This window comes from Hippoglossus stenolepis, chromosome 3 (genome assembly GCF_022539355.2).
Source record: "Hippoglossus stenolepis isolate QCI-W04-F060 chromosome 3, HSTE1.2, whole genome shotgun sequence".
NCBI classification, from domain to species: domain Eukaryota; kingdom Metazoa; phylum Chordata; class Actinopteri; order Pleuronectiformes; family Pleuronectidae; genus Hippoglossus; species Hippoglossus stenolepis.
Window position 1 is genome coordinate 23894421 of NC_061485.1, and position 18367 is coordinate 23912787.

Here is an 18367-nt window from a genome sequence, read left to right on the forward strand (position 1 = left end):
ACCACTATGCCAAGGGAGGGGTGGGTGAAGTGTTTGAGTCCACAAAACATTTCTGGACTCTCGACAGCCGAATTCAATACAATTGAAGTTAAATGCGACCGCTTGTTCAGACGTAATAAAACCACAGAAAAAACATCACATGCCTCCATACTGCTCGTGTGGTGTCATCTAAGTGTCCGCAAGCCCCGACATTCATATTTGATTCGAAACGGCGTCGTTTACACTGTTTTTAGCCTAAATGTTGATATCTTCCTACGAGGTGTGTTCACGGACCCCCGGGCACACCATCGTGTGGCTGCGTCCACTAGCTTTGCTACTTCCTGTAGTAGACATTAAGGCTTAAAACACAGTGTAAATGACCTTGTTGTGAGTTGAAAAACGAATGTTAGGGCTTGCAGACACTTGGATGACACCACACAAGCTGTATGGAGGCATGTTATGTTTTTTCTCTTGTTTTATTCCGTCTGAAAAAGATGTCGCCTGGGCTAAACACTGATTACCCCTGAAACTCCTGAAGTGTTTTGTGGACTCAAACACCCACCTCTCCATCGGCATAGTGGTGAGTAAATAATGAGTGGATTTTCATTTTTCGGTGAACTATCTTTTTAACATGATAAAGGAGTGTTGCAGTATGAGCCAACATTTGCTGATGTATGTCAGACTCTGTTTAAACTGCTTCAGGGTTGTCCCTCTGAGTCACTCACCCTTGCACATGTAAGTTATGATATCATTAATATTATTTCTGATTATAGTCATTCACATAATCCTACATCTCATGTAGGAGCTGAGGTCAATTGGATTTTTCTCCCTTAGCAAGGTGAAGCTGGAGGCAGATTTTAAATCTCAGTGAGGAGCAGCCATTTTGCTGATGCTGAATACATCCCAGGGTGAACTCTCTCCTCTCATCTCCTCTTGCCTGTATCACTGTGTGACGTTAGCAGCCTGCCCATTTTTCCTGGACTGCCTCTGCATCCCTTGCACCCCATCACCCCTCTTTTCCCTCCCACTCTCCCCCTCCCCCTCCTCTCCGTTCTCGTCTAAGCCCCACCCTCTCCCTCTACCCACCTGACCCTCCGCAATCCAATTAGACGCACCGATGGCTGGATGTAGAGACGCGTTGTGACTACCAAGCATAAACTGCATTCTCACTCTCTCCTCCCACTTCTGTCTCTTTTCCTGCTCTCGTTCCCACCTCTTGTCTCTGTCTCTCTCTTGTTGTCTCTGCATCTTGCCCACCCCTCTGCGTCAGCTTTCATTCAGATTATTTACCCATCTCCTCCTCACTCCCTCTGCTGTGTCTTTCTCCTCCCTCTCTTCATCTCTTCCTTGTTGCTTGCTGCTCTAGCCTCCTCACCCTACATTCCTCCCTTCCTACTAACGCTCCCTCCCTCCTCCTCCTTTGGAGATTTTCAAAGCTGCTCAGCACACACTTGCACATAGCATAACACACTCCTCTCCTGCGTGGGAAAAACATGTCAGCTATTCTGGACCTGGACCAGATTGCATGCTCTGGGAATGGAGTGGTGAGTGACAAATGCGTCTTGCCTTCCATGACACACCTGGCTGGGTCCTTGCAGTAGAGGGTTCAGATTGGGAGGGGGGTTGTTGTGTGTTTTTTCTCCTAAGACAGGGTGACAGCAGCTGGCTCCAGGAAATGGAAAGCTGGTGGTGGTCTTTGCTGGCTTGCTTGTCACCACCTTAAGCAGATGGCTGAGACTTTGGGCTTTTTCTCTTTGGGCAGCTGCTAGTTTGGACTCAACATTTGTTGTGTGCGTGTGTGTCTACAGGTCATACAGTGACCATGTTTGCACAGACTCGGTGCAAGCGAAGCATGCCCGGGGTGCAGTGGTGCAGTTTAATGTGATGATATGAAAGATTCATGTGTCTTGTGCTCAAGTGTCTCTAAATCTGCAAATGCCACGGTCAGAGGATGTGTACGAGCCTCTGTGTGTTGTCCATCAATAGGGTCACTGCTATTTGCGGATTTTGTTTCTGTACATATTGAATGTGTTTTTTTCTGTTTATCCATAACTGCAGGGATTCAAGTGTTTCTCAGTAAACTAGTTTATGGCAGAAGGTGGTGCATGGTGCCAACATTGAATTCTTTATGCTGTTATCACACACACACACACACACCCCTCCCCTGCAGAGACCTTGAGTTTGTAGCTTCATCATCCCACTGCTCCGATGACACACGCTTACTGTGTGAATGCTGCAGGTAGGGAGCGCTCTGTGTCAGAAAGGGAGCAGGGTGGCATGTACCTGTGATGATCCTACATACAAACATATTGTATGGAGGTGTGGATGTGTACACTAAAGGCATTGGTAGGCTGTTGGATGTTTATGCTCTGTAATTCTGCTCTTCGGGAAGGGCAGGAGGGATTGATGAGTTAAATTATTGCAGGAAGAAGAACAGCATGATATATTGCTCTCCTTTTCTCACCTCACCTCCCTCACTGTTTTTCATTCTAGGACCAAAACACCAAGACCATACCTCCCCCGCTGGCCTGGGGGAGGCTCCCTGAAGCTCCAATTCTCAAAGAATAAACCCCCTACTCAGTATTCCTGTCTCACATACAACCTCCCAAACACACATACACTTGTTGTCCAACTGCAACCCCCACCATGAATGTATGAACGGGGGAGAAGGTTGCTCTCAATGCAGTGCTCTCCTTCCTTTTCCCCTCTAGCTGTCTAGGTTAGCAGCCCCACCCTATGTCTGTTTTCTTCTGATGCTTCAGTGTGTACACATATACCAATATGATTGTGTGTGTGTGTGTGTGTTTGTCTGACAGGAAATGATGAGAGTCCAAGCTCTCAGATCAATACCACTTATAAACTATGCCAAGAGCTAAATGGATAAATAAGAGGTGCTTCATTCCCTTTCCACTGCCCTCTTTTCCATAATTCTTCACCCTTGTTTGTGCAGGACGGGGCTGGAACGACGTGATAAATTAAAGCAATGCACCCCTCTGTTTTAAGGCACGCCCTTCTGTTAGTCATATGACTCCCCCTGTCTTCATTTCTCCTGTCTCTGTCACTCGGTCCATGCTTTCACGCTCTATTTCCTCCCATCCACTTCAAGACCCTCTCCATCTCTTTTTCTATTTGTCTCACCTTTACCGATACTAGTTTTTTCGGGCCGATACAGATTACAACCCACTATATAGGTTGTTATACTTTCACAACAATAATGGTATATCTGTGATAGGACGATATCTGCCATGCTATCACAATTTCATTGCAGTGATGGGGCACACATGTCTGCTTTTTCTGGCGCATGTACAGTGCACACACACACGACAGAAGGCCGACATTTGAACAAGTATGTTTGTATCTCAGACCAAAGTGTCTTTTCCGACACAGTGTCCTTGACTCTGTCCTTGACTAAAAATGAAAACTCTGTACCACACCATAGCAGAGTTTCCTCTGCGTATTTAACTGGTTGATCTACCTCTTAATAGGCTGAGGTTGCAGAATCGTTTCATATCTGTGAAAAGGCCTGAGATGAACATTAGCCTTTCCGTCAACAGAAGGGTTTCTTCAGGTTTTTTCCCTTGTGCATAGTTTTTTCACGTTGGGTGCGACAGGCTAATCTCTGCACCAACACCCACTCAAATGAAGATGTCTCATTCCGTCGATGACAGGATAAACAATTCCCTCGTTTCTCTCTCCCTGTGTCCATTTCAAATCGCAGATATGCAAATTACTGCAGCCCTGTCCTTGACAATTTACCCTTATCCCCTCTTAGGAGTGTGACATATGTCCGTCAGCCAAACGCCTGCATGGGGAACACAGGGAGGCAAGTGGCAGAGTGTACAGTCAGAGTCACGCTTCCTCTGTGTCTGCCAGTCATAAGCAGCATCTCTCATCCGCCCAGGCTCGCTCTCTTTATTATTGATGACCAGTGGGCCTTGAGACCAGACGAGCTCTGGGCTCCGCCCGCTGCTCCCTCTCTGTGCAGTACACACACACACACACGCAGATAGCTACGTCATGGACAGTGTTCTATGCAGCACCAAGTCATGCTGACCTTGGGAAGGTGGTTTGCGTGTGTGTGTGTGTTTTTGTTGGTTGGTGTTGTATAAAATTATGCTGTATTTCTGCGGAAAGTCTGTTAACTAGCTTTGTCACTTTCCGTACATTGTATCACTCCTAATCATGTCACGTCCCACACTCTTTCTGACTCCCATAAGCACCACAAGCATGTTTTTGCTGTCTCATCTTTTAGCCACCTTCCCCCATTTATCTCAAGAAAAAGTAAGTGTCAGCTCCCAGCCATTTGATTCATTTCTTTTACCGAAGCACCATAACGTACTAATGTAGGGCTTCCTTGTGCTTAATAGGGAATGCAATTCAAAAGAAAGCAGCGAGAGGTTGAAGCTGGTGTAAGCTCTTTGAATTTTAATGGGTCTTTCTGCAAAGAAATTCAACAAGTCAAATGAGTCATAGTTGTGAAAGCGCTGTTGGTTTCAGACCGTTGGATATAAAGTCTTTTCCCAACTGAAAAGACTGTTTCTCAGACAGCCTGTTCAGTGCATTGTTTGTCCAAGGGCACAGGGGATGTGTGGTGGAGATGAGAGGGGCATGCTTTGCATCCTTAATCTGATGTTTACTAAAATGTTGTGTTGGTCTGTGGGTGTTTAATTGAGGGAATATGTTCCCTCTGTGTTGGATTGTTGTGTATAAAATAATTATTTATGTGTACAAGCTGGGTGGTAGTCTTGATATAGGTCGAACATTGAGCACTACTGATTTATTATTATTCTGCAACTATATTTTTGTGCTCAGTTATCATATGGGAGTCATGCATGGATTTCTGGGTATACTCAATGATCCCTGTTTACATCAATATGGTAGTTTGACAGGAGAGGAGAAATTAACAACATGGGTTTGGTTATTGTAATGAAGGAATGTGTTTTTTTTTTGTGGCTGCAGGAGCATGACATCGAGACTCCCAATGGCGTTCTCCATGTGACGATGAGAGGCGTTCCCAAGGGCAACAGACCTGTCATCCTCACCTATCACGACATCGGGCTCAACCGTAAGTCAGCCAGTAACAGACTTGTCAGTGCACGATGTCCTGGGTGTGGTGACACTGTTTTGTTTCAGCCTCTGCATCTCAGAGCCACACTCAGTGTGTCTTCTTTTTATCTGCTCCTTTCCAGACAAGTCGTGCTTCAATACCCTGTTCAACTATGAGGATATGCAGGAGATCACACAGCACTTTGCAGTGGTTCATGTGGACGCACCCGGCCAGCAGGAAGGAGCACCTCCCTTCCCCAGTGGGTGGGTGTCAGGCTGGTTTTACCTTCTCTGATAAATGGGAACTAATTTATTTCAGTGCTGTTGGAAGAGCTGCAATCAATTATTTTAGTCAGAATGTAAAGTGAGCTGGTCGTTCATTTGTTAATGGAAGCACATTAATTGTCAAACCAGTTAGTCAAAATCTCAACGTGTGTGAGTATTAAAATTAATGAACAGTTTAATTTCTCATATTTATTCAAACTAAGAATTGAGCATGTACGAACTCACACTGACTTGCATGTTTTTTCATCTGTCTGCAGTTATCGCTACCCGACCATGGATGAGCTGGCTGAAATGCTGCCCTCTGTGATGACTCAGCTCAAGTAAATGCCTCCCCTTTTTGCTAGCTGAATAATGAGAATGTGCATAAATTGATTATTCAACTCCAGTCTTGTGGTAACTGACGGTTTCTATGCAGGGTCAACAGTGTGATCGGGATTGGCGTGGGAGCAGGAGCATACATCCTCAGCCGCTTTGCAGTGAGTCCACAACAGGATCAGAACATCTACAGTCAGCCCTCTTTATTTATCTGTTCTTGTTCTGTGTCCCATTCTTTTTTTTGTCCCCCTGGCTGTAATAGGCAAAGGTTTTCAGGCCAAACAGCTTGTTACACTGAACATTAAAGCCTCCTATCAAGCCCACACAGGCCATCAGGTTGCTCTACGTGTGCCGCAAACACTGCAATTCCCCTGATGATGAACCACCTTGGCCATTCTCTCCTTTTTGAGTTTCTTTTGTCTTTTTTCTACACTTAAAACAGTGGAGCTAAAATAACCACAATCTGTGTACAATAGAACTAGAAGCTAGAAGTGAAGGAGAGTAGCTAGGGAGAACTGCAAGATGAATAATGAAAAAAAAAAGAATAGTTAGTGAGGGGTAAAAAAGGGAAGGTGCTGGGATTAGGATTTCTAACACCAGGCTCTCTGTGGAGAGTCTACTCTTGCTTACAATTAATGAAGGAAAATTGATTCTGAAATGCATTTGCTTTAACCGGCTTGGGACTAAATGCATTTACCCTTGATAGATTTATAGCAGCTGTTGCTGCATTGCATTTGCATCATGTTGAAAGCAGCATCCGCAGTATTCCCTCTGCATCGGTCGTGATAGATCTCAGATTTCCACAGACATCCTCTTTCTGCCAGTACCAAAACCTCACCCTTTAATTTAGACGGCCCTGTATTCCATATTCATTGTTTCATGTTTTTGTTTGAACTGACATGCTTCACTTTTCATCATGTTTTCATGTCTAGAGATCAGTGCAGTGTTTTACCCTCTACCTGCACTATTGAGAGAATACACAAAATGGATGGACCAATGGATGCTCAGATTAAACTGTACTATACTATACTGTAGATGTAGAAAAAAAGGAAAACTAAAAGCAAACCAAAAGCAAAACACCACTAAGGAAAGACCAAATCAAACTGTTTAGTTGATGTTGACACGTGTTCTTCCCTTCCCAGCTGAACAACCCCACTCTGGTGGAGGGACTGGTCCTGATTGATGTCGACCCATGTGCAGAAGGATGGATTGACTGGGCAGCGTCAAAGGTCTGTATTACTATCATAACACTATAAACCAGAAAGTCCTCAGTGCATTCTGCAGCACAGAGTGTTTACCTAAATAATTTATCTTCCATTTCAGTTCAGTTTCCAGCCTTTTGTGAGGTTGTTATTAATGAATGTTGGAGTTCACCCTCCCTTCTATATGCTCTCCATCTTAACAATACTATTTTAAGCTCAATATATATATGTTTTTATTCCCATCATAATAGCATTAAAAACAAAGGTAGAGGCTCTAATTCTGTGTTAATTTGATGATGCCTGCTGTTTTTAGGTTTAGAACTCGCCAAAGTTAATGAAAACGAAGTTAACGTGTTAGAGCAGCATGTACTCTCGAGTCTTAAGGTTTTCCCTCATTTGGATTAGTTTCATTTCGCGAGGATTAATTGGCTTCAGGTCCAGAGCACGATAGGTCACAATGCTACAGTGTAATAGTTTATTATAGTACTGTATACAATATTGTGTGTCCTGTGCAAAATTGTTCAGGGAAAACATTCTTTGCTGGGCTACTCACTGTCATGGAGCAAGAGGGGGGCTTTGTCCCATCTACATTTAAAATACCACACAGACTGAAACATTCTTTTTTTAAGATTTGTGTTTTTGCTTTGATGTGAGACTTTGTAATATTGTGTGTGCCACTAATTCATCAAGACAGCTCATTCTTCACAGTTTCTAAATGTCTGTGTATTTGCCTCCTTCAACTTTGATCCTTATATCTGTCAATATATTACACTGCATTTAAATAGGTGTATGGCCATATTGCCATAACTGTAAAGTTTAAGAAAAGTCGACTGTGGTTTGGATAACTGGATCTGTCTTCTCCTCTTGTGCAGCTGACTGGATGGACCAGTAATTTGGTGGATATCGTCATGGCTCACCACTTCAGCACTGTGAGTTTTTCTTTCAGTGCTGTATTACTCACCCTCTGCTGTTTCTTAGTATTATTGACCCTTTTCATTCACAATATTAAACAGTAACTATACCACATGAGGATTTTCCTAATTTCCCTGGATACTTCGCCCTTATTACAGACATTTAATAATGATTCTATTTCCATCCTCCTGGATGCGTAGAGTGCTAGATTGTGGCATGTTGACTACTGACTCTGTTTGATAACCGACAGTGAAGCTAAGCATACTCTTTATACAGATCCCACAGCTGGTCTGGATGATTAATGCAAACAGCTCTGTGTTTGTTCAAAACATAGAAGTTACATTCACTTAATTTAGAATCTAGCTCTTCTTTATTTCAGCCTTTATTACTTTTAAAGTAGATGAAGATTTCCTCTTTGGATATTACTAACTCTATTCTGTTCACCAGGACGAGCTGACAGAGAACCAGGAGCTGATCCAGACCTACCGTCTCCATATCGCCCAAGACATCAACCAGGACAACCTGGCCCTTTTCTGTGGCTCTTACCAATAGTAAGATACAACACGTATTACTACCTTTGCCAAGGAGGTACATTTTTCATCTGCGTTTGTTTGTTAGTTAGCAGTATTACGCAAAATCTGACCTTGCTATCAGCCAGACCCGAATACATAGAAAAAAAGCAATGTATCACAAAATGTAAAGAATAAAGGACTTTGTGTTGTTTATTAATGAGGTGCACTAAAAAAGTTTCCTTTCCACAAACTCATAATTTGTCTCCCTGTACTAGTCGTCATGACCTGGAGATCGAGAGGCCCATCGTGGGTCTGAACGAGGACACAGTCAACACACTAACGTAGGTTTTGAGACACAGACGCACATTTGTCTCTGAGTATACACAGTGCTATTTGAGAATGATTCCACCTAATCTGTTGCTATGCAGGTGCCCTTCATTGCTGGTGGTTGGTGACACATCCCCTGCTGTGGAGGCTGTGGTGAGTTAACCTGCTAACATCTCAGTAACTGAAGAGGCTTGGAGAAGAGTTTTCATATAACTAAAGGATATGCTTTTGTTCCTTGTATTTTGAGCTCAGTATTAACCTGTCATTGATGTTTTAAGGTGGAGTGCAATTCCAGGCTAAATCCAATCAAGACCACGCTGCTAAAGGTGAAGGTTTTATGATGTACAAAATATGGGCATTCATTTTGTTATTGAACAATAATTTATTCATGAGGCTTATGATGTTCTTTCAGATGGCTGACTGTGGAGGCTTGCCCCAGGTTGTGCAGGTGGGTTTTTCATTTTTTTTGTGACACACAGCATTGTCATCTTTACTGTGTTATGTCTAAATCATCTTCTAACGTTTACCCGTTTTCTTTTCACAGCCAGGGAAACTTGCTGAGGCCTTCAAGTACTTTGTTCAGGGCATGGGCTACAGTAAGTAAACATGTTCACATCTTTGACCATAGCTGAGTAAAAACATCTGAATATGTAATGAAACTGATTTAAACTAGCTGTAGTAAACGGTCACTGTCCAAGGATTGTTTACAGACTAACACCTCTTTGGGCTGACGTGTTTGTGGTCAAGGTTTTTCTGTGTTCTTCGCTGAATTTCCTGTTGACGTGAGTGAGTACACTGACAAATTGTGCTCGCTGAGGGCTGAACTCACCACAGTCGTCTCAGAGCTGTTGCTAAATACCCCTGCTGATGGAGTTTGGAGTGTGAAATGCATGAAAAGGCCTAATCACGGAGAGGCAGCCTGTGCAGCTAGGTGGATGCTGACGCCATTTCCTCTCTGCTCTTTGCAGTGTGTGGCACCCACAGCCCTCAGTAGGTGAGGTGTATTGAGGTGTATGTGCTTCTAGCATGACAGAAATAAGAATAGTACTCGAGATGTACTGAACAGCAAATAATTTCCTGTTCAGTTCAGAGTTGGCCTCAGAAAATACTGTTTTATTTTGCCTGGTGTGCTTTTCTTTTCTTTTCTATCCAGATCTGTTTAATGATGCAGTCTCTTTTTACAGAGACTGAAAGTGCATACTTAAACAGGCTTTTAGATTTTTACAGTCATTCATCTGCACAGAGGAAATTAAACAAATTTGTCAGACCATATTGATTCACAGCACCAAACAGACTCTGATCCATGGATGGATGAAGTCATGAATAAAGGTCTTCTTGCTCTGGCCACACAGATATGACACGTGTGTGTGTGTGTGTGTGTGTGTGTGTGCGTGTGCGTGTCCGTGTGCGTGTGTCCATAATGCTGATTCTTGTTTGCTCTCTCCCGTTCCCCAACCCTTCACCATGGGAGGCACTCTGGGGTGTAGCTAGTATGTCACCATTGCTTCAAATGCCACCGAGTCCCACTGTTGAGTAAATGCCACTGCAGGATTAAACAGATTAAAAAGAGTGTGGTTTTTTTTTTTAGCACAGAGAACGTGTGGATAATAAATCTTAACACCTCAGCATGTGTCTAAAAGCTGTTTTTCCCTCATTAACACATTGCCACAGTGTGAAAGGCAAAAAGAGCAATAAACTAGGCTTCTAGTTTGCACACATACCACGATTTCTTCCGTGTTTTTGCTGTAATAGAGCCACAGTTTTAATTACAAACACACTGAGGTAGGATAAAGCAATATAAGGGCTACCTTTTCAACATTTCTCCCTTTCTCCTTCTTCCTTTCTTCAATCATTGCTTCCAGTTCCCTACGTTCTTCTCAGTCACCTGAGCAACGAATCAGGTATCAGGTTCTTAGGCAGCTGCCAGACTAGAATGCTCTGAACCCTATGGCCTCCACCCTGGATGAATGTCAATGTATGCAGAAACTCTCCAGAGAGCAGCAGTTTTACATAGATGTCAAACAGTGTGGTGGATACACTGAGTATCGCACACAGTGAGATTGTTTTGCATACTTTGACACACATTCATCTCCCTGCAGGAGTTTAGTTTCTCCTGATAGCATGGAATCTGTCTTCAGTGTCCTAGTTTCTTGCATGACCTGCTGGTTTTGCTTCCCATCAGTTGAGTTGGATTGCCAATCCTGTAGTTTGCTTTTGTTCTGTTTTAATTTGTTTCTACAAAGGACACGTGTGCAGTATTTTTTGTTACTTAATTTATTTAATTTGACGAGTCTCCATATTTGAGAATTGTTTGCATGGTAAGCAATTTAGTTGGTGCTGTATTGAGCTGTGAAAGTGATCCAGCACTGCAGTGAGTGAGTGAGTGAGTGTGTGTGTGTGTGTGTGTGTGTGTGTGAGTGAGTGTGAGTGGCATATTAATGGGTGTTTCTCTATTCCAGTGCCGACAGTAGGAATGACTCGTCTGGCTCGCTCACGCACCACCTCCTCTTCCAGCATCACTTCCATGGACAGCAGTCGCAGTCGCAACAATCTCAACAGCCTGCTGGAGGGCAGTGCCACTGGGGGCCTGGACAACCAGTCCAGACCCCAGACCATGGAAGTCTCCTGCTAAACCCCAACCTCAACCCCCTGCACCCTCCCATAGTAACTTATGTGCCCTCTCCCCACTCTCTTTCTCTATCATCCCACTCCTAAGCAGTTCAGCACCAGGAGGATCTGTAACAAACTATGTGATTAGAAAAGCAGGTGTAATAAATATATTAACAGATGCATATTATTAAATATTATATTGAATACACTGTCAGTCACATTGTAGAAACCGTAACTACAGTACATTCAGATGTGTTGTGTATATAGAAATGGTCAAACCGTTTTTTCGACTCAACTGTCCATCGTCACCCTCTTCTATTTATTTTTTTTTTCACATTCTTTGTTTATATGTCTTCACACACATTATAGAAATCCTCCTTTGTAACTTTGTGTTTCCATTTAATTGCACGGTACAAGACTTTGGTTATTTTATCTGATCTCTTCTGATGTGGGCTCTCAAAATGTGGGTTATACTGATGGTGAGTTTATCTCTGTACAGCCGCAGAAATAGGTTTGCAGTCTGTAATTAAAATGATGCCAGAACAAGTGATGTAAAGGAAAAACAATTGCATAGTGTAGCACACTAACTTGAACTAAGTCAAAGCTGAGCAGAGAACATGAAAAGAACATTCAGTGTTGTGTACCAGTAAGTCGACTCTTTCTTTTTGTAAGTGAACTCATCATCTCCCTTTTCTCTTTTTGATTTGTGTTAATGTTTTTGTTCAGTTGATTAGATGACTCACTGATGTTTTAACAACCTTTAACAAGTAGTGTCTGATGTGAAAAGTCTGAGTTCCTTCACTGAGGAGCCCAGTGGTGCTTCTCACTGTCTGCTGATTCAACTCATTTATATTACTACTGAATAAAGCTACAACACGAGAACATGTCTGCTCTGCTTGTTTGTCAATGTAAGGACATCAGGACATGTTTAAATGAAAGAAAGAGAGTAGAGTATATGTGTCAGTGCAGTGAGAGCTTGTACTTTACCTCTCTTCTTAGTGGAAAACTGAGGTTACTATGGTGAGATCGTTTCCAACCACACTTGTTCTTATTTCCTCTGTGATAACTGTTGTCGCAGATGAGGCGTCTATATTTAGCTCTGAAAGAAAAATACTGGTGAGCTGCAGTGCAAGTGCGATGAGGAGATTGACTCAAAACTGAAAAGATGTCGAGAACATTGGGAAGTGTTAATCTGATGTTCAAGTCATCTCACAGTTCACTGTGAAACACAGTTTTCCTCGACTAATGTCAAAGATAAATAAACTCTAAAATATCTTGCATACAAACATAACAGCATTTTCACTGTATTAGATTGCAGTAAAAGATAAGATGTACCTTTCATTGATCCTACGTAGAGGAAATTCAAAATGACACAGCAGCATAAGGAAATCGCAGTGTAAGGGGAATATGTAGTAAGAAATAAGAAATAAAAATCTAGAATGATAAGACAAAACTATATAGTGGCTTCATATTGCTGTGCACTAACATCTTAACAGTTTAAGATAATACATTTTATTTCAGTGCTTTTTTCTACATACCCAAATCTACTTTATAATATATCAGAAACAAAAATAATTTAAGGAAAACCAAGAATTTAAATTGCAAACTCCTATCAATTCAACATATCTATAACAATAAAAGGTAAAATCAAGGTTAAAATCAGGCCAATATCTTTGTATTTCAACGCGATCCAAGCAGAATATTTTACCATAAAACATTGAACATGGTACTAAATGGGAAACTTGCAATATTCAGTAAAAAATAAATGAGAAAACCATTTGAAACAATTGAGGTTCTGATATATTGCTCTTACAGGCTCACTGGCCCTTCTCAGTGATTCAGCACAAATCTGATCTGCTGAGGTAAAGATGCTTTTGGTGTTTCCATCCACAGTGGTGATTTTTTTTGCTTCTAAGAATCCTGTATCTAATTAAAGACTAGACAGAGAGGAGATATATCATTTTAATAGAAAATGTCAGTCTTATCAGCAACTTTGAGTTTCGATATTTCTCTTAGCAGAGACTGAAACAAGAAGTCGTGTTATTTATACCTTCCCTTATGTATGTAACCATGATTGTCTTGGACTTTTTCACATTTACAATTTGCATGCCCACATCGCCAGTGTGATTGACTCTGCAGTGGCAGCATGATGGGTGAACTGGTGAGTGCAGATCAATCAGGCCAGGAGGAGGTCGATAGGAGAAGCTTCATCATGCCTCTGCAGAGCTTTGACTCTTATCTGACTCTAACATGACTGAGTGTAATCTGAGCACCGGGCTGGCAATCTAAACGTAGCTCTGTGCAGCGTTAACCCCTCTAACACAAACTGTCCTTGTGATATGATGTCACTGTACTTCACCCCTCCACATTGATGCATGTACATGTATTTGTAAACTCTGCCTACGTACACATACAGTAAATTTCCGTAAACAAGTGATGCACAGTTGGCTCTGTTTGAAAACATCCTGCATCACAGAGATCAGCCCGAGCTGCTCTTTGAGTCACAATGTTCAGGGGTTGAGCGTCACAGGAAGCTGAAGCAGGGCCACATGCCGCATATAAAGAGCGAGCAGGAAGCCTTGACTCTTCAAGCAGACACATGTTTTTCCTCAAGAGGATTATGAAATGACTGACTGAGAAAATCCTTATCACTGATTATTCTCTGAAGGAGGTGAGTACATCACTTGCTCTGGGTCTTTTTCTTGAAGGAAGTTCTTTCTTATTTTATATTTGCATATTTTTATTGAGTCATTCAAAGATTGTCCTTTACATCTTTGATCTTCCTCATTATTACTCTTGTGTTTTACAGATATATAGACAAAATAGAAAACTTTGAATAACATAATAGTACCCGGAAAGAAGGATGAAGTGGTAAAAATAATATTAATAAAATCAAACAAACGAATAAAACATTTATAGGGAGATGTACCTTTGTATATTTGGAGAACATTTGAGTTAGAACAACCTGTAGAGTTCAAAAGCATTTAATTCACTTGTTTCCTTCTTGTGACAATGGTTAAAAAATCTATTAAACTTAATTCATTAATTGAAATACCCAGGTTCGATGTCACTAATATATTATATCCACCTACCCCAATATGACTGATTCACACAAAATTGACACAGCAGCACAAGGAAATAGGAGCAAAGGGAAAATGTAAGAAATAAGAAAAGAGACAATCTAGAACAAATAAGATAAAAGTATATAAAGTTTCATGTTGCTGTGCACTAACATCTTAACAGTTTGAGATATGTCATACATATAAACAGGAATAATTAAACTAAAAACAAGCGTTTAATTTGCAAACACCTATGAATTCAAGATATGTATCACAAGAATAGTTCAAAGGTAAAAACAAGGTTAAAATCAGGTTAATATCCTCTTATTTCATCACAATCCAAGCAGAATGTTGTACCATAAAAGACTGAACATGGTAATAAATGTTGAATCTATTTAATTGCAGCTTTACTGAAAAGCTTAGTTTCTCCATGACATAAATTTCAATAAAGTCTTGTTTTATTTCATTCACTTTTTTTTTACTTTTCACTCAATGACCTGACTTTTCCTCCCTGATATAAGAAAGCTCCTGCCTCATCAGCTGTATTGTATGATAATGCTCGATAGATAAATGGAGGACTCAGCTATGGTTACATTTTTTTTTTTTTGAAGATAATTTATTAACTTTGCTGCTACCCAGTCAAAAAAGAAGTATGCATAAATCTCATCACTCTATTATTTAATAAATCTTTCTCATGTAGCGTAACAAACATGTTGGATGGAAATTTAACACAGGATATCTATGCCTCTTGTTGTGGTGAAGCGCTTTCCTGTAACAGCAAGGTTTCTTTTTACTAAAAAGTGTGCAGCGTTTGTGAGTTTTTTTGCTGGTGGGAGTCATCATGTAATAACTCACGGAATAATACAATTATGAATATATGTTATTTAAGATTTTTAAAGACGTACCATTTTCTAAACATGCTTCATATTTCAACCTTTTTTCTGCATCTCTGTTTCAGCAGCAAGAGCCATTTCAAATCGGTAAGAAGCCAAAGAACATGGGCACCTGCCCCATCAAATTTCGATCCAGCCACCCCATCCTTGAAACTCCACCTGAACCTGTGGGCGAAGGTAGATTCAATCCCCACAGCAAATTAAAACAAGAAAAATGTAACAGATCAAATTGTATTTATTATATTCATGTCATCTTTCCCTCTGTAGGCCTCCAGGAGAGTGTGATTGTATCCCTCCATAACTACCCGTCCTTGGGTCACACACAGTTGGCCATGTCTATGTGCATTGGAGAAAGGCTTACCATCCTATCAGAGTACGTGATGTAACTCCTCATGTTTGACCTTCACCCTTGTTTTCACTGAGACAGACACAATTAGTCATCATTATTTTATTTTCTCCAACAGCGATGGTGATTTCATAATGGTGAGATCCACAACCACAGGTCACGAGGGCTACATTCCCAACACCTACACTGCCAAGGTGACACACAGGTACGTGTTAGTCACGAAGATGTGTGTGTGTGAAGATGTGCAACTCGGTACTGTGCGTGCGTGTGCATGTGTGCGTGAGAGAGAGAGAGAGAGAAACCAGATAAATATGCATTAGTTCGATGAAAGGCGGGGAGTTCCCTGAAACGTGGGAGGGGTCTCTGTGTAGGTGAACTTTAGCTCAGTGTTTGAGCCCTCTCTTCTCTCCAGTGATGTGACGTCAGCCTCTGCCTCCTGCACTTTCACTCCTCCTCCAGTGGGGGATGTCTCTGTCATTGTTCCAGTGGATTTTCCAAACCTACAAACAACAGAAAAACCTCAGTCTATGTCTTATAATCTCCCACAGTCTGATTGTGTGCTGCACGTATGTTCTCTGTGTTCAGGTGGTTGTACACAGGCATCAGCAGACTCAAAGCTGTGGAGCTGCTGCTGCAGCCCAGTAACCACAATGGAGCCTTCCTGGTCCGAGAGTCAGAGACACAGAGAGGTTAGAGGCTTCTTTCTTTCTTTCTTTCTTTCTTTCTTTCTTTCTTTCTTTCTTTCTTTCTTTCTTTCTTCCTTGCTTTTGGAGTTTCAGGGGTAAATAGTGTTGCAGCAGATACCAATACAATCAAAGTAACTGGGGATCGATTCTTTAGATGTAATAAAACAACAGAAAAAGAACATAGAACACCTCCATACGGCTCCTGTTGTGTCATCCAAGTGTCTGTAAGCCCCGACACTCAAATTCGACTCGAAACGGCATCAGTTACACCATGTTTTTAGCTTAAATGTCCTCTGGTATCCTCAGAGTTTGCCATTTACTTCAATTTTATTGGATTTGGCTGCAACACTGTTCACCCCTGACTCCATCGGCATAGTGGTGAGTAGATAATGAGTGAGTTTTCCTTTGTGGGTGAACTGTCTCTTTAAGACTTGAACTCAGTGACAGTAATTTGTGATGAGTTTGATTTAATGTAATTACTTAATTTGCCGTAGAAGATTACTCCTATGGGTTAACAGGTAAAAGCAATTAAGTCTCACTGCTGAATCAGTGTGCTATTTCTGTCTGCAGACTGTCACTCGCTGTCCATCCTGAGGAGAACCAACTCCTCGTACCTCGATGGTGTGAAGCACTACCGCATCAGTCGGCTCCAAAATGGCTGGGTCTACATATCCCCAGGACTCACCTTTCCCTCCCTGCATCACCTTGTGGAACACTACTCAGGTTTGTACTGAGAGTGAAACTCTGTTTCCTCACCTCAACGCTCAAACCCTAAAAGAGCTAAAATGTAAAAATGATCTCCTTTCACAGAGTGTGCAGACGGATTGTCCAGTCGACTCACAGCGCCTTGCTTCATCCAGGGTTTAAGTGACCCCGGAGAGGCCAGGCCTGTACCCACAGCTATCAGAAGGCCGACCATCAACTGGAAGGACATCAGCAGGTGCAGCAGACTCTCTATCTTTTTGTTCTCATGATGACATCCACAAGATGTCACTCTTGGTGTGGAGGACTGTGAAATCCCCTGCTGGCGTCCTGGTTCAAACAATAGATAAATCCTATCTCAGTGAAGCTCCTCATTCTCAGTTTTAGTTACCTCCACTAAGGAGGACCATTGCGAGAAAGGGCATTTCTTAATAACTCAGAGAATGAAACTTGATGAAGGGAACTGTATATCTGAGTGTGTGACATCTTGATTGAATGTAAGGGGACATTTGGGATCTGGAGGAAGTATGCGCTCTACTAAGCCATTCCAGTCAACTCTGTGTATGTTGATTCAACTCTACTATCATTTGTGTTTCAGTGTTGAGTAAACTCAGCGAGAAGAGTGTGTATACAATACCAATGCAAGCGGATAGGACTGTAGTTTCACCGGGTATCTGCCATGTTTGAGTGTCGGTTACTGTATATGTGTAGAGCAGGATGCTCCTGAAAATGAGCACCACTAGACAAATAAAGAAAAGAGAAACTTGGGGTAGTGTGGAAAAAGTGCTTTTGAGGCACATTATCGTCAACAATACAATCACTTTACTCATCATAGCCTCAAATCCTTCTGTGTGTCCTCCAGGTCCATGCTCTTCAAGAGGAAGAGGACAGAGTCGGACAACTCTCTGGTGAGCGAGGGGCTGAGGGAGGCCATCATCTCTTACCTCCAAATGACAGAAGGCAACGATCACAGCTGGGACACTTGAGCAAATAGGGTGGATCCGTCTGAGAGAATGAAGCCAGCCAGAGACATACAGTCAAGCACTGACCCGCCTCATGTGCACTTTGAGAAGAGCAGTGCACGGGGTCGTCTGCACGCCCACATGTGGTTATGGTACACCGGCCTGCAGTGGCAGGAAGGCACTACAAAGCTGGGAGCTGTGACATGTTTGTCATTAAAAGACAAAAAGACAGTAATTCTCATTGGTTCTCCAATGTTGAATCCATCTATTAATTTATAATCTAATTTGTGCATGCTGTTTGAATGTAACATATCATATGTTAAATGTATTGTAATATGATTGTTATCTTGGGTATGTTATTGGAATCCAATAAAAAGAACTTTTGCAACGTGATAAATGAGCATCACAAACTAATACAGCCACGTAAACTGTGTGTTCTCGGCACAGCAGAGGAATCAGGTTGATAAACTCTCGTTATAAACTGTGTGTTCTCGGCACAGCAGTGGAATCAGGTTGATAAACTCTCGTTAT

General features: G+C 41.9%; 2 protein-coding genes across 5 annotated transcripts in view; both read left to right on the forward strand.

Moving 5' to 3' along the window:
- The window catches only part of ndrg3a (ndrg family member 3a), a 31745-nt gene extending 19675 nt beyond the window's left edge, over positions 1 to 12070 (forward strand). Inside the window, exons 1-15 of one of the 3 annotated variants that reach the window (XM_035151885.2) lie at positions 1114 to 1523; positions 4939 to 5044; positions 5169 to 5289; positions 5568 to 5630; positions 5726 to 5786; positions 6768 to 6854; positions 7700 to 7756; positions 8187 to 8290; positions 8527 to 8592; positions 8680 to 8731; positions 8857 to 8904; positions 8991 to 9026; positions 9123 to 9174; positions 10441 to 10479; positions 11038 to 12070. In XM_035151885.2, the coding sequence (XP_035007776.1) occupies positions 1473 to 1523; positions 4939 to 5044; positions 5169 to 5289; positions 5568 to 5630; positions 5726 to 5786; positions 6768 to 6854; positions 7700 to 7756; positions 8187 to 8290; positions 8527 to 8592; positions 8680 to 8731; positions 8857 to 8904; positions 8991 to 9026; positions 9123 to 9174; positions 10441 to 10479; positions 11038 to 11210 (1116 nt within the window). In that variant the 5' untranslated portion in view covers positions 1114 to 1472 and the 3' untranslated portion in view covers positions 11211 to 12070. Of the gene's footprint in view, positions 1 to 1113; positions 1524 to 4938; positions 5045 to 5168; positions 5290 to 5567; positions 5631 to 5725; positions 5787 to 6767; positions 6855 to 7699; positions 7757 to 8186; positions 8291 to 8526; positions 8593 to 8679; positions 8732 to 8856; positions 8905 to 8990; positions 9027 to 9122; positions 9175 to 10440; positions 10480 to 11037 lie in introns of those variants that run through there. The other 2 variants (XM_035151884.2, XM_035151886.2) reach the window with 2 other exon arrangements.
- Positions 12071 to 13706: 1636 nt separating this feature from the next.
- On the forward strand, positions 13707 to 18229 carry sla2a (Src like adaptor 2a). Of its 2 annotated transcripts, none has more exons than XM_035151889.2 (8): positions 13707 to 13859; positions 15209 to 15317; positions 15408 to 15513; positions 15605 to 15691; positions 16072 to 16175; positions 16743 to 16895; positions 16983 to 17112; positions 17737 to 18229. In XM_035151889.2, the coding sequence occupies exons 2-8, from the start codon at positions 15245 to 15247 to the stop codon at positions 17858 to 17860; spliced, it is 777 nt and encodes a 258-aa protein (XP_035007780.2). In that variant the 5' UTR covers positions 13707 to 13859; positions 15209 to 15244; the 3' UTR covers positions 17861 to 18229. The 2 variants fall into 2 exon arrangements, with proteins under 2 accessions (XP_035007780.2, XP_035007778.2); XM_035151887.2 differs by having other exon boundaries at positions 13709 to 13859; positions 15206 to 15317.
- The last annotated feature ends 138 nt before the right edge of the window (positions 18230 to 18367 follow it).

What these genes read in the sequence shown, in the direction of transcription:
- sla2a (XM_035151889.2), top strand. Translation starts at nt 15,245, where the DNA reads ATGGGCACCTGCCCCATCAAATTTCGATCCAGCCACCCCATCCTTGAA. An exon ending in ACCTGAACCTGTGGGCGAAG is followed by an intron (nt 15,318 to 15,407) that starts GTAGATTCAATC and finishes TTCCCTCTGTAG; the next exon opens with GCCTCCAGGAGAGTGTGATT. An exon ending in AGAGTCAGAGACACAGAGAG is followed by an intron (nt 16,176 to 16,742) that starts GTTAGAGGCTTC and finishes TTCTGTCTGCAG; the next exon opens with ACTGTCACTCGCTGTCCATC.